General features: G+C 39.2%; 1 protein-coding gene and 1 long non-coding RNA gene across 5 annotated transcripts; one reads left to right on the top strand and one right to left on the bottom strand.

Annotated features, from left to right (window-relative positions):
• The first annotated feature begins 58 nt into the window (after positions 1 to 58).
• Positions 59 to 21,547, top strand: GSKIP (GSK3B interacting protein). Of its 4 annotated transcripts, none has more exons than XM_082384637.1 (5): positions 59 to 139; positions 490 to 896; positions 16,854 to 17,112; positions 19,459 to 19,753; positions 20,057 to 21,547. In XM_082384637.1, the coding sequence occupies exons 3-4, from the start codon at positions 16,855 to 16,857 to the stop codon at positions 19,618 to 19,620; spliced, it is 420 nt and encodes a 139-aa protein (XP_082240763.1). In that variant the 5' UTR covers positions 59 to 139; positions 490 to 896; position 16,854; the 3' UTR covers positions 19,621 to 19,753; positions 20,057 to 21,547. The 4 variants fall into 4 exon arrangements, with proteins under 4 accessions (XP_082240763.1, XP_082240761.1, XP_082240762.1 ...); XM_082384635.1 differs by having other exon boundaries at positions 16,844 to 17,112; XM_082384636.1 differs by lacking the exon at positions 490 to 896 and having other exon boundaries at positions 68 to 139; positions 16,844 to 17,112.
• On the bottom strand, positions 5,104 to 16,837 carry LOC309625312. The gene is made up of 2 exons (XR_014242453.1): positions 6,007 to 16,837; positions 5,104 to 5,928 (listed from the first exon to the last, which is right to left on the bottom strand). It is a non-coding gene; the product is annotated as an uncharacterized lncRNA (long non-coding RNA).
• Positions 21,548 to 23,014: the final 1,467 nt, after the last annotated feature.

Raw genomic sequence — 23,014 nt, 5'->3', positions numbered from 1 at the left:
AGGCGGGGAAAAGGGCCCGGAAGGGGGCAGTTCCGGCTCCGAGGGGGCGGGGCGAGGGCGGGGAGGAGAGGGGGCGGTGCCGCAGGTCGCTTCCAGAAGCCTGGGGAGGGAGTGAGAGGAGGACGAGTGGTGTGCGCAGGTGAGCAGTCGCGGGGCCGGCGGCGGGAGGCCGGCCGGGGGCCGAGGCGGGTTCGAGGGCGAGCCGGGGGCCCTCTGAGCCGGACGTGGCTCTGCAGGCCGGGCCATGAGGGGCGACGGCAGAAGCGGCCCGGTGCCCGGGCTGAGAGGGGGAGGGGGTCTGGGGGCGGATCCGGCCTGGCCCGTCCCGGGCAGCTTAGACACCGACCCCGGAAACGGGCGCTCGGACGCCGCCGGCTCTACGGGGAGGGCTGCAGCCCCTCTCGACCATCCCTGCCCCCCCCCACGCCCACCCCCCCGTATTGGCCTGTGCCCATAGTCAGCAAGTTATTCGTCGCCCGCCTCATTCAGGTATTGTTTTCTGGAGCTTCAGCTTCGCTACTGTCTAGAGGCTTGCAGTTTCCAAAGCGCTTCATTCATCCTGCGTGTGCTGCGCCAGCGACCAAGACACTTGAGCTTTCTAGGCATTTGTGGGCAGAACTGCTCTCTCTGATCGATACCAGAACCTTGCGACCCCGCGGAAACCTGGGCAAAGTACTTGTGCGGTTCTGGGAATCTGCGCAGCCGTGTTTCTGCCTTTTAGGAGGCAACTCCTGCAGAGGCGGAGCCGGCTCTTAACTTGGTCCACCCCCGAGGAGGCCTGCGTGCGTGTGTTCCGTGGCCCGGAAGCCAAGGGTCCTGGGTTAGAATCCCGCCCCTGGCGCTCATTAGCCGAACCCCTGGAAGCGGCCGCTGCCCTCTCGGAGTCTTCGCCAACTGTGAGCACGTAATATCTTATCTCCAAATATTGTTAGGAAACTTAAACGATATCCGTAGGGAACCAGCGGAGTCCCAATACATCCAGTTTAATCAAGAATAGTGAATTAAACCCACCTTTCGCTTTACCAGTTGGACTTCTGTCTTTCTTGGTTATTCCGGGGGAGCAAAGGAAATACCCTTTTAAAACTCAAGCAGACTGGGTGTTTGTCTTGTAACCTGTCAGAGGAAACAGACTGTGATAAGCTTACTGGAAAGTCTTGTGGAGTTTGTCACTAAGCAGTTCTAGTATTCGGAGTGTACAAAGTTTAATTAAAGTTGTAAATTTTATTAGCCGTCCAGTTTTGCTTAACTTACTTGGTATTTCTACCAAATAATTGAGTCTGTCACCTCATCAGAAGAGAGCTTAAAAGTGGGGATGTTTGCCTCAAGGCCCCGTTCAGTAAGATTTAGTAAATGATTTTAAATTTGCCAACACTTTGTTGATTTATCCTATCTGTGGGTAAAAAGGTTCATGGTTAGTTAATTAAACTGTCGAAAGAAAAAAGATAGTGAATTAAGGCGACTGGGTTAAGAAGATTTTGTTTGTATGCTGATAACTTTCACCAGTGCCTTAGAAATACTAACACAGCCCACAAGTGTTGGCAGATGGAGAAAGCTCTGGTTCTACTTTCCACAGTCACCTTTTCGTTTTGGAACCAGGGTGCTTTCCACTGTATGTAGGTGCTGGGATTGTTGCTTTTTTTTTTTTTTTTTTAACTTATTTATTTTTTGGCTGTGTTGTGTCTTCGTTTCTGTGCGAGGGCTTTCTCTAGTTGCGGCGAGCGGGGGCCACTCTTCATCGCGGTGCGCGGGCCTCTCACTATCGCGGCCTCTCTTGTTGCGGAGCACAGGCTCCAGACGCGCAGGCTCAGTAGTTGTGGCTCACGGGCCTAGTCGCTCCGTGGCATGTGGGATCTTCCCGGACCAGGGCTCGAACCCGTGTCCCCTGCATTGGCAGGCAGATTCTCAACCACTGCGCCCCCAGGAAAGCCCCTCCCCCTCATTCTTTGTAGACTTGTCCCAAGCATTCTTGGTAACTTCAGTTCCCTTGCTCTTCATTCATGTTTAAATGTTTGTTAAGGGTCCTTTGAATGAAAGTCTCCACAGTTAGAGATGTGAAAAAGGTAAAGAGGAATTCAAGGAGCTTATGTTCTGTAGTGAAGGGGTCACTCCTTTATTCAGTAAATATTTACTGATTGCCTGCTATGTGCCAGGGATTGTTCTAGGTACTGGGGATACAGCAGTGACCAGATTAAGTCCCTGCCCTCATGGAGTGCTTATGTTTTATTGAAGGGAGGGGAAAACAAACAGTAATCAAACACATCATATGCCATGTGGTGATAAGTGCTGTAGAAAAAAAGTAATGTAAAGGGAATGGAGAGCAGAGAGATTTGCCACTTTTATATTGGGGGTGAAGGAAGGCCTCTCTTGTTTAATAGGTGACATTTTAGCAGAGACTTAGGGAAAGCTGGGGAGCAAGGCAAGTGAATACCTGCAGGAGTTTTCCAGGCAGGGGGAACAGCAGAATGCAAGAGCATGCTTAGCGAGTTCAAGGAAGGTCACGAGGGAGTGAAGGAAAGAGGAGAAGCTGGGGGTTTGCGGGGGGAGGGGTCATATAGGGCCTTGTAGACTTTGCCTTTTTATTCAGTCGGTGAATGGGTTTGAGGAAAGCAGTGCCATAATCTGGCCAAAATTTTTGCAGGACCATGCTAACTGCTGTGTTGAGAATAGACTTTTGTGGAGGTGAGAGGACCAAAGGTGAAAAGGCAAGCCCAGTTAGAAAGATACTGCAGTAATACAGGCAGAGATGACAGTGGCTTCGACTAGAGTGATGGGAGTGAAGATGGGAAAAAGCAGTTGGATTCTCGATATATTTGGAAGATAATAAGCCATGTTTATGAATAATTATAATGCTTACCATAAAAGGAGTGTAAACAAAGTGGTATGAAACTGGGATCCAATCTGGCAGGGAATTGGACTAGACCTTGGGAGGTTTGAACCAGACTTTTGATGAATGAGTACAGTTGATTTTTTTTCAAGTTGAAATGTTAAGTAAGTGATTTCTTTTGGAATATAGAATTACGTCCACACTGTCCATAGAATGTGCGAAATTTCAAATATCAGAGAAGGGAAATAAAAATTAGAAGATTTTGTAAAAACAAACATGCTCCCTTCACAGTCTTAAGTGTGTTGCCGGGTGCATTTTTTGCTTTCTAGGAGAAATTCAGCATAAATTGTTAAGGTTTGGGATCTGTCATTATTATACCTCAGCTCAAATAGGGTACAGAGTCATCCTAACAGCGTTCTGGGTTTTATCAAAGACAAAGTACTATCACAAAATGTTAACAGCTAACATTAATTAAGGGAGGACGATGAAGGTAATTACCAACCAAACATTGTCAACTTCTGAAAAATTCTAGGAAAGGATTTGAAATGACAGGTTAGAGGCTATATACCAGAGGCTGAATGGGTCATGTCAAAAAATCGTCCATGAAAGAAATCCATGTTAACGTGTGAAATAAAAGAAAAGCTGAGACGTTGTCCTCTTAAGACTTGAGCCTGAGGTAACAGGAGTAAGATAGTAGTGTTCCTGCATCGCGTGTTTCTCAGAGCCGTGAAAGGCCGCAGCTGCAGCCACTGCACATACTGTGAAGAGCACGGAACTTGGAGTCAAAGGGCTTAGGTCAGAGGTTAGTCTTTCTTCTTTAAAGATATTTAAATACTATTTTTAACAATTAACAGATAGCATTTCTTGAGCTTATTGCGTGTCCAGCACCGTGCTAAGCGTTTTCCATATATTCACTCATTTAGTTCTCTCGGGATCCCTTTAAGGTAGATGCTTTTGTTAGCTTCATTTTAGGGAGGCGGAACGTGTGACTAGAGGGATGAAGATATCTTGCCCCGAGTCGCAGAGTAAGTGGCAGAGCTGAGGTTCTAGCCCCCATCAGTCTGTTCAAAAGAGCCCTTTAACCATCACACCATATGGCCACTTCTTGTTCATGTTGAGAGGATTTTCCAGACTGCGATGTATGATACAAATAAAAGTACAGTTGACCCTTGAACAACGCTGAGGTTAAGGACACCAACCCCCCCAAAACTGAAAATCCACATATAACTTATAGTCAGCCCTGCATATACGCAGTTCCACATCCGCCAATTCAATCAACATGGATAGCGTAATACTGTAGTATTTACTATTGAAAAAAATCTATGCATAAGTGGACCTGTGCAGTTCAAACCTGTGTTGTTCAAGGGTCAGCTGTAATCATCAAGATATTACATTCTAGCCCTCAGCTGATTGTTGTAATGGCAACTGAAAAATCGAACTTTCTTTCAAAATGTAAATTTGACATCTGTATACTGCTCTTGAAATCATTCTGGCTCTGTTCTTTTGCCATGCTGTAGACACGCAGACAGTCGTATGTCTTTCTACGCCCGTTCTTTTGTCATCAAGGACAAATCTAGTCTTTTGCTAGCTCTTTGATGCTGTAAATTTGTGATGAAACAAAACAAAGTCTACTAAATTAAGAAGTAGAGAATAAAGAATTTAGTGAACAATATCTTGACAACTAGTTTCATGAATTCTCCCCAAACCACTAACACAGTCCAAAAATTATACCAACAGATGAAGTAAGAGCGGTTCCTAAATAATTTATGGATGATGTTATAAGGAATCATTTGGAAACTTTTTGCAAGGTGATGCAATCTACCAGAATAACTAAAAGCACCCGTAAGGTATTCCAATTTTTGAAGGTGCTGGCAACAGAATATTGCTCAGAGTCTGGTAGAGAGCCAATTTAGAGTTTAAATGGAAAACAAGGAGGTTTTCTATTTCATATCTCTTTAGATATTGATTTGTTTTATGTTGATTAGAATGTACCTTATATTAAATATAATACCAAATCCTCTATATAATCTAGTGGGTTATATAGAAACAAAAAACTAATTCCTGGAGTTATTTTGGTTTTGGTTCTTAAGCATTCAGTTTTTTAGTCTTAGAATCTCATTTACAATTTCTGGTTTCAAAGGAAAGGTTGTTTACAGGGTTGTAGGGTTCTTGCCTATTTTTTACAGTTTAAAGGACTTCTCCAGGAGTACCCTTCTAGTTGCCAGATGGGATTCTGCCTGATTCATGAACTGCCTAATAAAGCCAATTAAATCTTAAAAAAAAAAAAAAAAGACTTCTCAAATGAACTTTATATATTTCTTCACCGTCACCTTCCTCTTTAATCAGCTGAAGCACAATAAAATTCCGGTGGCTTGATTTGTTTTTTTTGTTTTGTTTTGTTTATAAATTTATTTATTTATTTGCTTGTTTTTATTTTTGGCTGCGTTGGGTCTTCGTTGCTGTGCGCGGGCTTTCTCTAGTTGTGAGCGGGGGCTACTCTTCGTTGCGGTGCGTGGACTCCTCATTGTCGTGGCTTCTCTTGTTGCGGAGCACGGGCTCTAGGCACGCAGGCTTCAGTAGCTGTGGTGCGTGGGCTCTAGAGCGCAGGCTCAGTAGTTGTGGCGCACGGGCTTAGTTGCTCCGCGGCATGCGGGATCTTCCTGGGCCAGGGCTCGAACCCGTGTCCCCTGCATTGGCAGGCAGATTCTTAACCACTGTGCCACCAGGGAAGCCCATTGATTTGTTATTACTAGGTTGTGTATGTGTCTTTGTTGAAAGTGGGGTGCAGAGTAATTTTATAAATCAGTGTATAAATGGAAAGATAGGCCATTTTTATTTGAATTACAAATAATGTATGTTTGTAATGCTGCAAATGATTCTGATTTAAAATTTTTAATTTCAAAATAAGCATCTCAGAGCTATTGAAAACATTAAACGTTATGTGTTACAGAAAATAAAGTTTAAACTAGCTTTAGCTTTGCCTGAATTCTAAATGTTGCGAATTAATCAACTTTATTCATCTTTACTTTCAAAACAGTAGTTTGAAATACAGATAAATTCAAAGCTCTCATTTCATTTGAAACTGAAGCTGCCAGTTACTTTAACTTAGGTCCTAACTTATCTTAGGTAAGTCCTAACTTACCTAAGTCCTAACTTACCTAAGTCCTAAGATAAGTCCTAACTTATCTTAGGACTTCCCTGGTGGCACAGTGGTTAAGAATCTGCCTGCCAGTGCAGGGGACACGGGTTTGATCCCTAGTCTGGGACGATTACACATGCCGAGGAGTGACTAAGCCTGTGCGCCACAACTACTGAGCCTGCACTGTAGAGCCCACGAGCCACAACTGCTGAGCCTGCATGCCACAACTACTGAAGCCCATGCACCCTAGAGCCCACGTGCCACAACTACTGAGCCCACACCCCACAACTACTGAAGCCCGCATGCCTAGAGCCCATGCTCCACAACAAGAGAAGCCACTGCAACAAGAAGCCCGCACACTGCAACAAAGAGTAGCCCCTGCTCGCCACAACTAGAGAAAGCCCATGCACAGCAACGAAGACCCAACGCAGCCAAAAAAAAAAAAACAAAACTAAGTAGTCTGGCTTCTCTACGAAGAAAAATGTTTCTGCTTCCTACACCTCATACTTTCTAATACATCACATTTTTTAAGTTTTTTGTCTTATTACAAACATAATACATTTTTCTGCCATAGACAATTAGAATATAAAAAATTAAGAAATAGAGAATGAAGGACTTAGTAATCAATATCTTGATAACTGGTTTCATGAATCCTCCAAAAACACTAACGCAGCCCCCAAATTATACCAACAGAAGTTAAGAGTTATCAATAAGTACCTTAATTATTTTTTTTAATATTTTTTTTTAATTTTTATTTATTTATTTATTTTATCTATGGCTGTGTTGGGTCTTCGTTTCTGTGCAAGGGCTTTCTCCAGTTGTGGCAAGCGGGGGCCACTCTTCATCGCAGTGTGCGGGCCTCTCACTGTCGCGGCCTCTCTTGTTGCGGAGCACAGGCTCCAGACGCACAGGCTCAGTAATTGTGGCTCACGGGCCTAGCTGCTCTGCGGCATGTGGGATCTTCCCAGACCAGGGCTCGAACCCGTGTCCCCTGCATTGGCAGGCAGATTCTCAACCACTGCGCCACCAGGGAAGCCCTACCTTAACTTTTAATAAAGAGCATTATTGTAACTGAAGTGGGAAGAGCTATAAAGACTTAGAGAAGGTCCAACCCAGTACTAACATTCCACTCTTTCACCAGCTCCAACCTCTGCCTATTAACTTTATACCCCCAGACCCAGTGCCTGGAATTTTCAGCTTTTTTAGTTAATTCCTTGAGTTAAAGCAGTCCTTCTCTTACTTATTTTTCACTCATATATTTCGGTCAGAGGCAAAGGAAACGCTAGGGGTGGGGAAACATAACCTAAAGAGGACATGGCTTGAGGCTGCCATTTGCTTTAAAATTGTACGTAATTTTGCATCATACCTCATAATATTGTTACTCTAGCAGTGATGTGTATTTTCCAGGAGTGTCTATCATGTTTATCCTGTAGCTTTGTATGCCCCATGTCACAGAGCTGAGTACTACAGCTTGAGAAGCAGAAAGTTAGTATTTTTCCTTTGGTTTATTCGCTCAGAAAGTATTCAGTGAAGACCTGCTTTATGCCAGACACTGTGCTGGTGATATGGACACCACGGACCTTCATTTGCAGTGAGGTATGATAAGTACAGAAGTATCAAAACAAATTCTAAGGAAGGAGGATATAGTGATTAACTCTACCTTGAGATCAGATACAGAATCCTGAAACAGATGTGTCCGAACTGAATTTGGAAGGATTAAAAGTCTGAAAGTAGTGTCAAAATATAATTTTTTAAGTTAAAAATGTGAGTCTTAATACAAACATATAGTAAGCATGTGTCAAAAATGTATTTAACTCATTAATGAAAGAACCAGCAAGATGGTGAAGTTGATTCAAAGTAATATGGAAGAGACCAAAATCAATGAAAGAAAAACTGATGAAATAAGATTCCAAAATTAGCTGAAAACTGGTTAATAAGCTTTCCACTTCTGGCTAAGATAGAGTAACAGGGACCAGATTTACCCTTCCACCTGAAACAACAAAAAAAGTGGGCAAAAATACATGAAACAATGGTTTTAAGACTTTGGACATTAGGCAGTGAAGGACAGTGATCCCTGAGAGACAAGATGCAAACTGTTGCCCCAGATTATTGCCTGGAGAAAATTTCTAGGCATGGCCTTGGGAGGAGAAACCCAGGTAGAACTGGCAGTCTACCTGAATTGAGGATATGAAGCTAGGATTCCAGGAAGGCCAAGGCAGCTAGGACAGAGTACTAGAAGGTAGAGAGCTTCTTAGAGCCATGGATATATATACAGAGGATCCCCCTCCAGTCTGCAGCTGAATACTGATCAACACATAGTTGTGAGGAAACTCCCCAGGGCTGGGGAAGAGACTACCCAAAAGAATTAGAGGAATTTTCAGAGCTCAAACAGGACCAGTGATAGTTCCAGTTCCTCTCACCCAGAATGAAAAATCTCATAGTTCATAGGCCATCCGGTAGAGTGCTCAGAAAGGTTTTGCCTCTGTAGTTGGGAAAAAAATTAACCAGAGACTAAATCAGTTTTGATACTGCCTTAAAAAGCCTAAAAGTAAGACCTGAAAGGATCAAGCTTTTCCCAGATAACTACATCCCAGGGCAATACTCAATAATATTTATAGGAATATAAAAATATCAAGCACCATGCAAGGTAAAATCCACGCAGTCTGGCATCCAATCAAAATATATTAGGCGTGCAAAGAAGCAGTATGCAACCCATAACGATTAGAAAAATCTATCAATTGAAACTAACCCAGATAACAGTGACATTAATACATTTATTATAATTATTCCATATGTTCAAATAAAATTAGAGAAAAGATTGAGCAAATGAAGTAGAGACATGAAAAATATGTTTTTTAAAAAAGAACCCAAGTAAAAAAAAAAAGAACCCAAGTATAAGAGATTAGATACAGCAAAGAAAAGATTAGAAAAGAACTTTAAATAGCAATAGAAACTATTCAAAGTGAAACACAAAGAGGGAAAGAGTGAAAAAATGAGCATAGGGGTAGGACAACTTCACTTGGACTAATATTCATGAAACTGGACTCCCCAAAGAGAGGAGAGACAAATAAATGTTAGAAGAAATAATGGCCAAAATTTTTCCAAATTTGCTAAAATCTATGAACCCACAGATGCAAGAGTCTCAATGAACCCCAAGCAAAAGAAACATGAAGAAAAACTACACCAAGTGGAACAAAGATACCAAATGACATCAGACTTCTCATGGGAAACAGTGCGAATAAGATGATGGTAGAGAAATATCTTTGATTTTTTTCTTGAAGGAAACATTTTTTCTTGAAAGAAAAAAAGTCAGCCTAGGATTCTATACCCAGCAAAAATATCTTTTAAAAATGAAAGTGGGGCTTCTCTGATGGTGCAGTGGTTAAGGATCTGCCTGCCAATGCAGGGGACATGGATTTGAGCCCTGGTCCAGGAAGATCCCACATGCCGCGGAGCAGCTAAGCCCATGTGCCACAACTGCTGAGCCTGCACTCTAGAGCCCACGAGCCACAACTTCTGAGCCTGCGTGCTACAACTACTGAAGCCCATGCGCCTAGAGCCTGTGCTCTGCAACAAGAGAAGCCACTGCAACGAGAAGCCCGTGCACTGCAATGAAGAGTAGCCCCTGCTCGCTGCCACTAGAGAAAGCCTGCGCACAGCAACAAAGACCCAGTGCAGCCAAAAATAAATAAATAAAATAAGTTTATAAAAAAAAAAAAAAAAATGAAAGTGATAGGAAAAGACTTGTTCAGACATAGAAAAGCTGAAAGAATTCATCAACAGCAGACCTACACTACAGGAAATGTTTAAGGAAATCATCAGGCAGAAGAAAAATAATACAGATCATAGATGCAGATGTAGATCAACACAAAGAAATGAGCATCAGAAATAGTTACCATATGGTTAAATATAAAATGCATTTTTCTTATTACCTAACTCTTTGAAAAGTAACTGGCTATTTAAAGCAAAAATAATGGGAATTCCCTGGTGGCCTAGTAGTTACGATTCCGGGCTTTCACTGTTGTGGCCTGGGTTCAATCCCTGGTCAGGGAACTGAGATCCCGCAAGCCATGAGGTGTGGCCGAAAAACAAACAAACAAAACACTGTTAAAAACAATAATAAAGCAAAAATAACATGTATTATGAAGTTTCTAACATATGTAGAAGTAAAATGTAAGACAAAAATAGCACAGGGCTTCCCTGGTGGCGCAGTGGTTGAGAATCTGCCTGCCAATGCAGGGGACATGGGTTCGAGCCCTGGTCTGGGAGGATCCCACATGCCGCGGAGCAACTAGGCCCGTGAGCCACAATTACTGAGCCTGCGCGTCTGGAGCCTGTGCTCTGCAACAAGAGAGGCCACGATAGTGAGAGGCCCGCGCACCGCGATGAAGAGTGGCCCCCACTTGCCGCAACTAGAGAAAGCCCTGGCACAGAAACGAAGACCCAACACGCCATAAATAAATAAATAATAAAAACATTGCAAAAAAAAAAATAGCACAAAGACTGTATAATATACTCTTGTAAGGTTCTTATATTATGCATGAAGTGGTATAAGAACACTTGAAGGTGTGATAAATTAAAGATGTATATTATAAACTCTAAAGCAACCACCAAAAACATTCAACGAAGAGTCAGTAAGCCACCAAAGGATGTAAAAAAGAATCCTAAAAAGTGGTCAGTCCAAAAGTAGGCAGAAAAATAAGGAAAAGGGAATAAAGTACCGATGGGACAAATAGAAAACAAACAGCAAGATAGTAACCATATCAATCATAGTAATCATATTAAATGTAAATGGTGTAAACACTCCAATTAAAAGGTAGAGATTATCAGATTAAATGAAAAAGCAGGACCAAACTATATACTGCCTACAAGGAACCTACTTTAAATATAAAGACATTGCTCTTCCCATTCTCAAGAGCTTAAAACAGCCTATTGTATCAAAATCAAATTCTGTTGTCTAGGTATTAGCACCTTGTCACATTGGGCCATTCCTATCTATTATTCTCTTAGCATTTTCCTTGTAGTAGACTACCTAGTCTAGTTTCCTTACAATTCCTGCCACACCCTGGACCTTGTTTATGCATTGTTCCCTCTGAAGAATCCTTCACAACTCTCTTCTCTGCTTATCCATAACTTTTCATCTGTGCTCATTCAAGCCCAGTTTTGACTGACCTGTTCCATGAGTCAAGCCCCCCATAGTAACTAACAATTATGTTGTAAATCATGGAATGTCAGCTCTCAAGAACAGTAAAGAATTTCCCGTTCATTCCCCCTTATTCTGTAAGTGCGAAAACCAGTGAGGTTACATGGCCAGCCCAAGTTTATACAAGTTTAGTGGTAAGTTTGTAGTAGGACCAAGACATATTGTTTTCTCTAATTATACATTTTTTATGTTATAATTATGATGCATGTGCATGGCATTAATATTTGTGTACGTATTTCATGTGCCTGTCTTATTTCCCAAATTAGGCTGTAAACTACCAGTAAACATATTTAATTAGTATTCTAATGCTTAGAAAAGTGCTGGATATATAAACTTAGATTCTAAATTGAAAAGATTAGAAAATAGAAGTAATTCATTGGTTTTTACCAATGAAACACTGACAGTTAATTTCCCTCCATAGATTAGCTAAGATTAAAAATAGATTTTCTAACATACCTATTTCCAAATCTTGGTACTTATATAAAATAAGCTGAATTTAGTACCTTTATATCTATTGATTTTTTTCAACAATAATATAAACTCAGTTCATTATATTATCCACAAGTATTCACAAAGGTCTAGTCCTGTGCTATGTGATACAGTAGCCACTAGCTTTTTAAATTTAAATGAATGAAAATTAAATAAAATTTGAAATTTGGTTCCTCAGTCACTCTAGCGAAACTTCAGGTGCTTAATAGCCACATGTGCCTAGTAGCTACTGTATTGGACAGCATAGATAAAGAACATTTCCATCATTGCACAGAGTTCTACTGGTCTAGAATTTCTCATACAATGATAAGTTGTTTTGCCTACAGAAAAAGAATCCAGGGATTTTTACAGGAATTACATTGATGAGTCACCTATTCTGGTAACCTGACAGCATCGCTAATGTTTCATTAGTAATTTTAGTAGTTGTCCCTTCACCAACATGGACGTATATGTCCCCATCCGCAGTGGTGCAGGCTTCTACAGTTGGGTACACAAGATAATCCATTGAGAAGTAAGAAGAAAATAAGCTTATATTTCATATTTTACCTTCTCCTCTTTAAATTCATATTTATGTGTTTTGATATGCTAATTGTGATATTATATGTAAATAAATATACATATGATGAGGTATCTGCTCAAAATATTTTTAGCTATTGGGATGAATAATCAAAGTGCAGAAACCACTTCTCTAGTGCCCCATTGGTAAGGCTACCCAGTTGCTCCCTGCTTTGCTTCTGTAGCTCCTTTCATCACACACTGAATTCATGTTTTTTGGCTCTATGTTCATACTCCTCAAAAGAGGATCTGATTGGATGAGCCAGTCACCATCCAGAATCGGGTAGTTGGACAGAGCTCTTGATTCAAGACAATTCATAAACCCCTTGCCAGCCTCGAAATGGTGCCTTTAATTAAAACACCCAAACCCAGTTCATTTTGCTGTATCACGGTGCTGGAGTTACAGAATACAAATCATGAAACCTATGACTAAGGAACCTTTCCAAAGAAGGCAGTGAGCTTGACAAGCACACTGGACCTTCTTTTAAAAGTAAATGATGACTGTTCCAAAAAGGAAAGTCAGAAAATGAAGTCTCTTTGACTACCTTTATACTCCTTTCCCTGCTGATAGGATATGGACACTGGTAGACAGAATAATGACCCCCCCCACAAAGATGTCCATGTCCTAATCCCCAGAAACTGTGAATATATTATCAGTACCTTATATGGCAAAAGGAACTTTGCAGGTTTGTTCAAGTTAAGGACCTTGGATGGGGAAATTATCCTGGAATGTTCAAGTGGGCCCAATATAATCAATCACAAAGGTCCTTATAAAATGGAGCACAGGTGCCAAGAGTCAGAAGAAGGAGATAATGTGACTACAGAACCAGAGATTGAAGTGATATGCTTTGAAGGTGGAGGAAGAAGGGACCATGAGCCAAGGAATGTGGGAGACTTCTAGAAGCTAGAGAGGCAAGGAAACAGATTCTCCCCTGAAGCCTCCAAAAGGAATGCAGCCTTGCTAACACCTTGATTTTAGATTTCTCACGTCCAGAATTGTAAGAAAATTAATTCGTGTTGTTTAAGCCACTAAGTTTGTGGTAATTTGTTACAGCAGCAATAGGAAGTTAATACACATGTTGATACTCATATTCTACAAAGCTTTTATTAAGCACTTTCCACATTGACAGGCACAAAAATATCATCATGGTTCCATTTTTTTTAAACCTCTTCTATAAAGCTGTTGAAGAGCTAGATTAATGAGTGCTTTTTATTTTGGGTAGACTGCTAATTCAGTATGCTTTCAGTTGCCAGTAAAATAATGAATGTATTGGCTGCAATAACTGAAAAGTGCAAAGGTTGGGCAGCTGTCAGGGCTTGGGCTTCATTTCTCTGTGAATCTCTTGGCTCTGTTCTTTTCCCATTGTCAGCATCATCCTTGAGTTTCCCTCATCTTGGGATGGCTACCAGGAACAGCTGGGGCTGTGTGCTGTAAACCATTCTGCATTAAAGTGACTAGAAAAGGGACTGCCCTGGTGGTCCAGTGGTAAAGAATCCGCCTTCCAGTCCTGGGGACATAGGTTCGATCCTTGGTCAGGGAACTGAGATCTCACATGCCATGGGGCAACTAAGCCCGCACGCCACAACTACTGAGCTTGCGTGCCTCAATGAGAGAGCCCGTGTGCCGTAAACTACAGAGTGCACGCACTCTGGACCCTGTGCACCACAACTACAGAGCCCATGCGCCCTGGAGCCTGCATGCCACAACTAGAGAGAGAAAACCAGCATGCCACAACTAGAGAGAAGCCCGTGCTGCAACAGAAGATCCCGCATGCCTCAATGAAGACCACGGGGGCTGCAACTAAAACCTGATGCAGCAAAACAAAAGTAAAGAAAATAAATAAATATTTTTAAAAAATAAAGTGACCAGGAAGAATTTGGTGTATTGATAAGTTCAGGACAGCCTTCAACTGAGATTGGGGTCAATCTCACGCAAATTGCTTGGTTACTTTACTCAGTAGGGGAAGGGGGGACTTCCCCGGCGGTCCAGTGGTTAAGACTCTGCCTTCCAATGCAGGAGGCGTGGGTTCAATCCCTGGTTGGGGAACTAAGATCCCACATGCCGTGGGGTGTGGCCAAAAGCTTAAAAAAAAAAAAAAAATAGGGGAAGGGGAGGTATTATGATTCCTCTTGGAAAATCTGGGTGCTGTTAGGAAGGGGAAATGATATTGATAAGTAATCAAGAGCTTGTCATAACCAACAAAAGATAATTGTAATAATACCTTAAAATAATGATAGCTTAAAATGTGAACTTGTATAATGCTTCAGTACTAAAATCTATCAATTCTTATGTATCATCAGAGGTTCTGGATGTGTCTGCTATTTAATGCATCATTCAGAAGCATTTCAGAGAAAAATCTCCTGAAAGTTCACAGTCTCAGGAAAGGTGTCTTTCTCTTTTTTTGCCCCTTGGTGCTGACTACTACACACAGTGTGATGACCTGCTTTACTGACCTGTGAGGATTTCTTACATTCTAGTATCGGATTCTTTGGCTTATCATATCACTATGGTCCTAGTTGCAATGAATTAGGCTCTTTCTTTAAAAACTTGACTCCTGTCAAGCTTTCTCATATAAACATCTTTTTCATGTAACAGTTATTATATCTGTCATCTGTAGTTAACGTACTTGATTACTTGAGGAAAATAAAGATGTTTGGCATTCAGGATGTTAAGAGATTTATGGTACACAGCCACATTTCAAAATCTTCAAAACTGACTTTGTAAAAAAAAGTGGTCTCATTTCTCATACATAAAACAAAGTGTAATATTAAGGAATATAATGATTATTTCTAGAGAAGGTAGAAATTTTTAGAAAATCAAATATTTTCACTTTCAAATATACTAAGTCAACATTAGATTTCAGTTACCTGACAAATTCCTCCAGCAATAATTGATAAATTTATAATTAACTTGTATTGTTAGTAGTGAGTGACTAATCCTGTAAAGTGCTGTGGGAGACAAGATAAAGGACCCTTAAAACGTATCATTAGTTGAAATAGGATTGGAGGATTATATTATTTGTACCAGTTTGCTATGTAGTTTTTTGAAAGAGCTTTACATAGTTTATCATAAATTGCCTTCAGCAAATAGTTTTGACTTTTATAGTGTGTAAATGACTTGCAGCTATAGGAACTCTAGCCCCTTAAGATTTTTGCTAATAATTCAGATCATTGGCGATACAGTAGAATCACCCAGAAACTCTGAAAAAATACGCAGAAAAATCTCCCAGAGGTTTTGATTCAGTTTCTCAGATGGGGTTTGTGGCCACGATTGAGAACCACTAATTTAAAGGATTTTGAACATCACACAGATAGGGCACAAGTTGGTAACTTTAGAAAAAGGGATGAAATTTATAAGGTAATAGACAAACAGTACAAATAAATGTTTATAATGAGTTGAACAGTCGTCCTACATTTAGGACAGTGGATGCTTAATCCATATCAGAGAAATGAAATCTTAATTTACTTTTAAAGCCAACAGGTAAAAAGAAAGTATATCTTATTCTGAAAAGCTGTTTTTACATTCCAAAGCAATCTCACATTTATTAACTTTTCTCATCCATACATTTCGAATTTTTAACAATACTCAACTGCTCCCCCAGTCACAGAAGAGAAGCAAGAACTACATAGCAGACTGGCAATAATATTGAATCAAGTTAGCACGAGAAATAATATTTTTCAAAGTATAATATGTGAGCCAGTTCAAGTAAATAGTAAAAAGAGTTATTCAGTAAGTGGTGTTGGGACAATAGGCTATCCACTTGGAAAGTAAAGCTACACAGAATAAATTCCAGACGGATCAAAGAGTTAAAAATAGAGATAGAGAATGAGAATTCAAAAGATAATTTAGAGCATTTTAAAATGTAATCGTGGAATGGGGAAGATTGCTTCTTAGGCAAAACCCCAAATGGAGAAGTCGTAAAAGGAACTATTGAGGGTGTACCTTAGTAGGTAAAGACTTAAACTTTGATTTTAGACAACCTTAGTTCATTTTTATTTGTTTTTTTTTTAATAGCTGTATGACCTTGGAACTAAAAATATCCTGTAAGTACCCAAAGGTTGTTTAATCAAGGATATACATATTCAAACAATGAGACATCATTCTTTTCCTCTCAAGTTGGCAAATGTTAAAAAGGGTTGGAAAGGGTGTGGTGAAAAAGAGCAAAGTCCTTTATATTCTGTTGGTGGAGTATCAGTCAGTACAGCCTTTTTTGAAGGGTGAATCAGCAGTATCTATTAAAAGTTAAAATGAGTATATACTTTGACTCAGCAATTCCAGTTCTAAATATCTATCCTAGAAAAATAATAATACATTTAAAAAGAAGTAGGTACTAGGATTTTTACATTGGCATTGTTTGAAATAGCTAAAAACTGATATTCTGAATTCGTACCAATATGGGGATTAACCTTTTGGGGAGAAGTGGAGAACAGAGTTGTGTTTTGTTTTTTTTTTAATCTATAGGTGTCTGTAATTTTGCTGTGAAAAACTACTGAAAATGGTTTTAGGCAATATTTTCCCTAAAAGTTGTTAACTCAGTAATGTTTTCCAATAAGTAGCAGTTGTAAGGCATAACTGCTTTTAATCAAACATTAGTATGTGGAGTGTCTTTCTATAAGCCAGTTTTATATCCAGATTTTTGCAGAATGGAAACAGACTGTAATCCCATGGAGCTGAGCAGTGTGTCAGCATTTGAAGAAGATGCAGAGCTTAATGGCTTTGAAGGAACTGATATGAAAGACATGAGGCTGGAAGCTGAAGCAGTTGTAAATGATGTTCTCTTTGCTGTTAACACCATGTTTGTCTCAAAAACCCTGCGCTGTGCAGACGATGTGGCCTATATCAATGTGGAAACAAGAGAAAGGAATAGATACTGCCTGGAGCTCACTGAAGCTGGGCTCAGGGTAAGTCATTTTCTCTTTAGGAAAAAAAAAAAATTACATCTTTACCACTTAATCAAAAAGGGTCTGGAGTCAGGGAGTGGGAAAGAGTGTTAGATGAGAACTTGACACTCAGTAGCTTCTAAGTTTTTTTAAGGAAAGCTTTTTTCCCTAGGAATTTTTATTAATACTAAAGTCTTTCAGCCAACATGGGAAAATTGGATTTTTTGAAAAAGAAAAAACAGATTTGATTTGCAGAGTATTTTGTAGTAACCATCACCCCCCAGATTAATTTATTTCTTATCTCTAGCTAAATATGTTTACCCGAATTATGCATTCTCTGCGTTGGATGAGTTTTGCAGTCATTGTGTTGAATATTTTCCCACCTCTTATAAATGTCTCTTCTATTGAAACAACATACTTGAGGGAATTCCCTGGAGGCCCAGTGGTTAGAACTCCGCACTTTCACTGCCAAGGGCCCAGGTTCAACCCCTGGTCGGGGAATTAAGATCCCGCAGGCCGTGCAGCACAGCCAAAATAAATAAATAACCTTCTATCTCGGTCAAAAATCTCTGACTTTTCTGTTTCTGTATCTGTTAAGGATCGTTCTCCCAAAGATATGCAGTATCATAAAGTAGAGCATATGGTTTAAGCAAGTAAAAATGTCATGTGATACATTAAACAAGCACATGAACATCTCTTTATTTCACTAGATTCAGTTTACCTAAGATGTATGTGAATCGTGTGTTCTGTGTATCCCTTGATAGAGGATCACTTACATTGAAGCCGATTGCAAGGCCAGCATCGTCACTACCCTTAGTTCCCCAACAGCTGAGGCTTGGCTTTGGGAGTAGTCCCGGAATTAACTAATCTTCATGCTCCCCTTCCTAAATTTGTACCAAAAACTTGTCATCTTTAGAAGTGGATCTTAAATAGAAATAGGCAAGTCGAAAGTAGAGATAAATGACCCCAGGTAAATTACTTCTGTCTGACACTGTTTAATTCTGGTGAGGTAGGAAAGGTTCTAATGAGAGTCAGAAGTCTTACAGGTGAATTTGAGTGACCTTGGGTGAGTCAGTCAACCTGAGTCCCTACTTCTTTATCTATAAGTTGGAGATTTAAAAAAAGAAAACTGAAAAGGATTTGGGGGATGGTTATGTGAATGAAGTTTGCAGAAAGATCTGGATCAGTTATAAAACCTGGCATGTAAGTACTCAAATATTTATTTTTTCAGTCTGATTCAGTTGACATTTATTGAGTAACTATCCTGTGTCAGGAATTATAAATCAAACCATGCGAGTAAGACATGATCCCTGTCCCCAGGTAGACCACAGGCTAGTGGTGATAAGAGAGGGGCAAACACAATTGTAATATGTTGTAGAAAGTGCTGGGACAGAGCATGGTCCCGAAGTGGTGCAATAACAACAACTCTGCTTCTGTTTCTAGCATAAACTTGCATCTCCTATGGCTTGAATAGATGTCATAAAATGTGGGGTTCATATGCGGAATTCACAAGCTTTAATGAAGTCAGCAAAACCTAAGCTGATTTTGCCCTACACTGTGCTGGTGAACCATGATATAGGTCTTATAATCTTGTTGGAGAAAAAAGCTTTAGCTGTGTTTAAGGGGAAAAAACACACAGAGAAGCACACAGAATAACATTCCCTTTTATCTCACAGAGTTGAGCAGATAAGTAATGTATTAGTAATGAAAGTGGCATTTCAGATAACTAATTATAAAGCAGAATTAAAACTATAAATAAATTTTAGAATTCTTTATACAAAGTCCAAACACATAAATTATGATAAAAATATGGACTAATACTATAGTAATAATAAATGTAATTATTTATTATAGTACCTTTATAAAAAGACCCTCAATATATGTGGAATTAAATAGAAGCATGGGGACTTCGCTGGCAGTCCAGTGGTTAAGACTCCGTGCTTCCAGTGCAGGGGGCACGGGTTCGTTCCCTGGTCGGAGAACTAAGATCCCATATGCCGTGTGATGCAGCCAAAAAAAACCCAAAATAAATAGAAGTATGTTTTAGACCGTGAAAATGAAATACTATTTTTGTATAGCTTTTTAAATTCTTTCTGTATTTTACATTCCTTTAGGATCAAGAGTAGGTAAATCAGACCTTTTAAATTTTGAGAAACAAATTATAATGAGAGCATTTTGCTGGTGGTGTTCCTGTACGTTATGAATTGCTTAAATATTACAGGTTGTATTAAAAATATGTGTATTCTGACTATTGATGGAGAAACACATAATGTCAGAGAATGACCCATGTAAAAACTTGGGGTTTTTTTTGCTTTCTGTACCAAGATGAAATCTGATTCTTTATTCACTACTGCATTTCTCTTGTAGGTGGTAGGTTATGCTTTCGACCAGGTGGATGATCATTTACAGACTCCCTACCATGAAACAGTCTACTCCTTGTTGGATACACTCAGCCCTGCCTACCGGGAAGCATTTGGAAATGCGCTCCTTCAAAGACTGGAAGCTTTGAAAAGGGATGGACAGTCATGACTCAGTTTTTTCCTGTTAGAGAGGCCGCTGCTGGTACACAATGTTGACCTAAAGCTTGAAATTCTTCCAGATGGTCATAGTAGAAAATGCATCTTTGATTTTGTGTCTTTATCATTGTTTGCTTCACATTTAGGCTTTTTTTTTTTTTTTTTTTTTTTTTTTTTTTTTTTTTTTAGTTATTTCTGAGATATACATTTTAAAGTAATAACTAGGATTATTACTTATAACATTATACCAGAACATATAAGATTTTTAGAAATTTCATGTAATGTCTGAAACATTTATATTAACATATTTCCATACATATTTCCATACAAATACAAATATGATTTTTAGAAATTTCATGTAATGTCTGAAACATTTATATTAACATATTTCCATACATATTTCCATACAAATACAAATATAAGATTTTTAAAAATTTCATCACATTTAGGCTTTTGATTGAGAACTTTATTGACTAATGAATCGTCTTTCTTAGTTTGTGATTCATTAAGGAAATCCTGAGGCCATTGCTGTGACACCGTCATTAAGACATTCAAATTTCTTCATATAGTATCTCTGGCATTCTGAAAACCTAATCAGTATTTCATTCTCTTATTGCAGGACTTTGATGCTGCCAGCACTGTCTCTTACATAGGAAATTCTAGATTTGCACAGTAATATAGGAAATAAACTAACTTCAAACTTTGATTCAGCTTGCTAAATCAGGGGTTTGCTACTAGCTTGGACTGACTTTGTAGTAATTATTTTTGCTACTAGCCTTATTGGAAACAAATTATCAACTAGTTTCCCCTGCACAAATTTTGAAATTCACTGCTTCATGTAATCTATTTATATTATTAATATGGACTGATAAAGATGAGTTAATTCTATATTACGTAGCTAGTATTACGTGAAGAACAGGTACTGAAATAGTACTGTATTCCTGTTTGCAACAGCCAGCCAAGTAAGAGGACAAACCGTTAGCAAATGAATGCAACAATTACTTGTTTCCAAGATATTTAAGCACATAAGCAAATACAGGAACAGGCTCCATTCTTTTCCTAACAAAAAGCATCTTCAGTGTGTGTGATTTAAAAGAAAAAAGACTCTGATTTCCTAGAAAACAGTATTTTGGCCTGTGTTGATTCTTATTATGAATGTTTGTTTACATAATGTACAGTATATATTCAGAAAGTATTTTTGCTTCAACGTTTCCTTTCTATGATGTAGCGCTTTGGTATTCCCACAGCACCCCTCCTTCCCCAACAGATGTACAGTGTTCTGTCTCAGTGCTAACTCTGCAATGTCATATGAGTGCATCGTATGGGTTTGAAACCAAAGGATGAATGAAGCATTCAGAGACTTAATATTTGAAAAATGGAGACTGTATTTTATATTTTATTACAGGTACTAATATTTATAAAAATAAACTATACCATGCTGCTACATGTTTTCAAGTACATGTTGAATAATAAGGATTGGGGAGTTGTTTTTTTAATACTAGTCTAAAGCAGCAGCTATAGAAATGTTGAACTAAAATTCCACATCTGGACACACCTTCATAATTTGTCATTTGAAGACTTTTTAAAATCATTATTAAATAATAGGTACTTTTAGGCTCTGAAGATCATGTAGACCAGAGCAAGTTAAAGTTTGGTTTGGGTCACTATTCATTGTCAGAGTTTATTGGAATGCTTAAATTATGTTTGATAAATGAACATTCATCCTCAGCTTTATTTTCAGATGCTGAAGTGTTTGGGTAATGAAGTCTAACTTCAGGTTGAACTTTCTCATGCTTAATCTCAGGCTAAATGTAAAGGATATTTGTAAAGTCTGAATAAAATTCTGTTTACTAATTTTGAGTTAAGTATGAAGAAAAGTGATTGATTGTATGTTTAAAAATTGAAAGCGTTCATTTTGTGATAAATGTTTGATTCCGAGAGATTCCGTTTCCATTTTTGAATTCTGTATTGTTCCATTTCGGTGTGAAGTGATTTGCTCTTTTTATTACTATGAAAGAGCAACAGAGAGAGAAGACATTAATAAAACTACACATATCAAAACCTCCACTATATATTAAAACCTTCATTTTACCTAGATTTTTAAAAGAATTTAACCAGATAAATTAAGCCTTGATTTCACTTCCAAAAGAAAAGAAAAAAAGAACCTCCAAGTAAGTAGCTCTTATAAGTCAGTAAGAAAAAAATGAGAATAAGGGGCAAATAATATGATCAACTGAGAAAAATATACAAATGTCCAGTAACCACTTGAAGGATGTTCAACCAGACCAGTAATTCATGAAAGGAAAATAGGCTTAGCTATGTTGAGCCATTTTACCTAATAATTTAATAGTTTCTCTTACTTAAATATAATGATATCAATAAAGATTTAGTGAGAGGCATAGTTACACTCTATTGGAAGATATATTGGTGAAACCTTTCTGGAAAATAGTGGTAATAAAGCCTTTACAAAGCTTATAACTTCTGTGCTGGTAATAGCCTAGAAATCTAGCATAGTGACATGATTCAGCAGAAGATATACAACAAGGATGTCATTTTCGCTAATGAAAAATAGAAAAGGCTCTAAAAAGTGGTTAAGTTATGCCAGATCCTCTTGATGGAAAAATATGCAGCCATTAAAATTGGAGAAAATTATACTACAGGAAGAAAGGGATTTAAAACTACATCTTGAAAAATAATCTTCTATGTAACAGAAGGAAAAATGAAATAAAATATCCTACAATGTTAATATAGTAGTCATCACCAGGTGGTAAGATAGGTAATTTTCATTTTCTTTTTCCTATTTTCTACATTAGCTTTTATGTACTAATTAGAGAAGGGAAATGCAACAGCTGTCGGTGTTCAAACCAGCTGAAGAACATCCCTTTCTAGCAAAAGCACCGATCTGTGCTCAGCTCTGCCTGCTCCCAGCATCCCTGAAGCGGCAGTATGATTATGAGGAGGATGCGCACCTCGTTTCCCACGATGACGCTCTTCCCACCGTTCCTCCAGGTCCAGCATCAATCGTTACACACCCCACACAGCTAATCAGCAGCTGCTGGGGTACTGAGCATTCACTCGCTTCTCCCATCACAACACTGCACTATTCTCTCGCCAGTGTTCAAAAACACGAAATGTGTGGTTTGATTGTTAAGGGGGAACAGGGTAGGAAAACAGATTCTGATATGTGCCACGTTGACTTAACTCTGCCTTCTGCCCCTTCATTCTGTGTGTGCCATGTCCAGCTGAGACTTGGACAGGTTGTGGCACTTGCTCAGCAGCCCACCTGTGAGCAGGAGGGTACGGTCAGAACCCAAGTCTTCTGACTCCACCAGCCATCCCCATATGTGTCAATAAAAGCATCCCCTGAACTTTGTGGTTACATGAAAGCTGATTTTGAAAGAGGAACA

Source organism: Balaenoptera borealis, assembly GCF_965194805.1.
Source record: "Balaenoptera borealis genome assembly, chromosome: 3".
Taxonomy (NCBI): domain Eukaryota; kingdom Metazoa; phylum Chordata; class Mammalia; order Artiodactyla; family Balaenopteridae; genus Balaenoptera; species Balaenoptera borealis.
The sequence above is the reverse complement of the archived record's forward strand: the minus strand, read 5'-3'. Positions and strand labels throughout refer to the sequence as shown.

What these genes read in the sequence shown, in the direction of transcription:
- GSKIP (XM_082384637.1), top strand. Translation starts at nt 16,855, where the DNA reads ATGGAAACAGACTGTAATCCCATGGAGCTGAGCAGTGTGTCAGCATTT. An exon ending in TCACTGAAGCTGGGCTCAGG is followed by an intron (nt 17,113 to 19,458) that starts GTAAGTCATTTT and finishes TTTCTCTTGTAG; the next exon opens with GTGGTAGGTTATGCTTTCGA.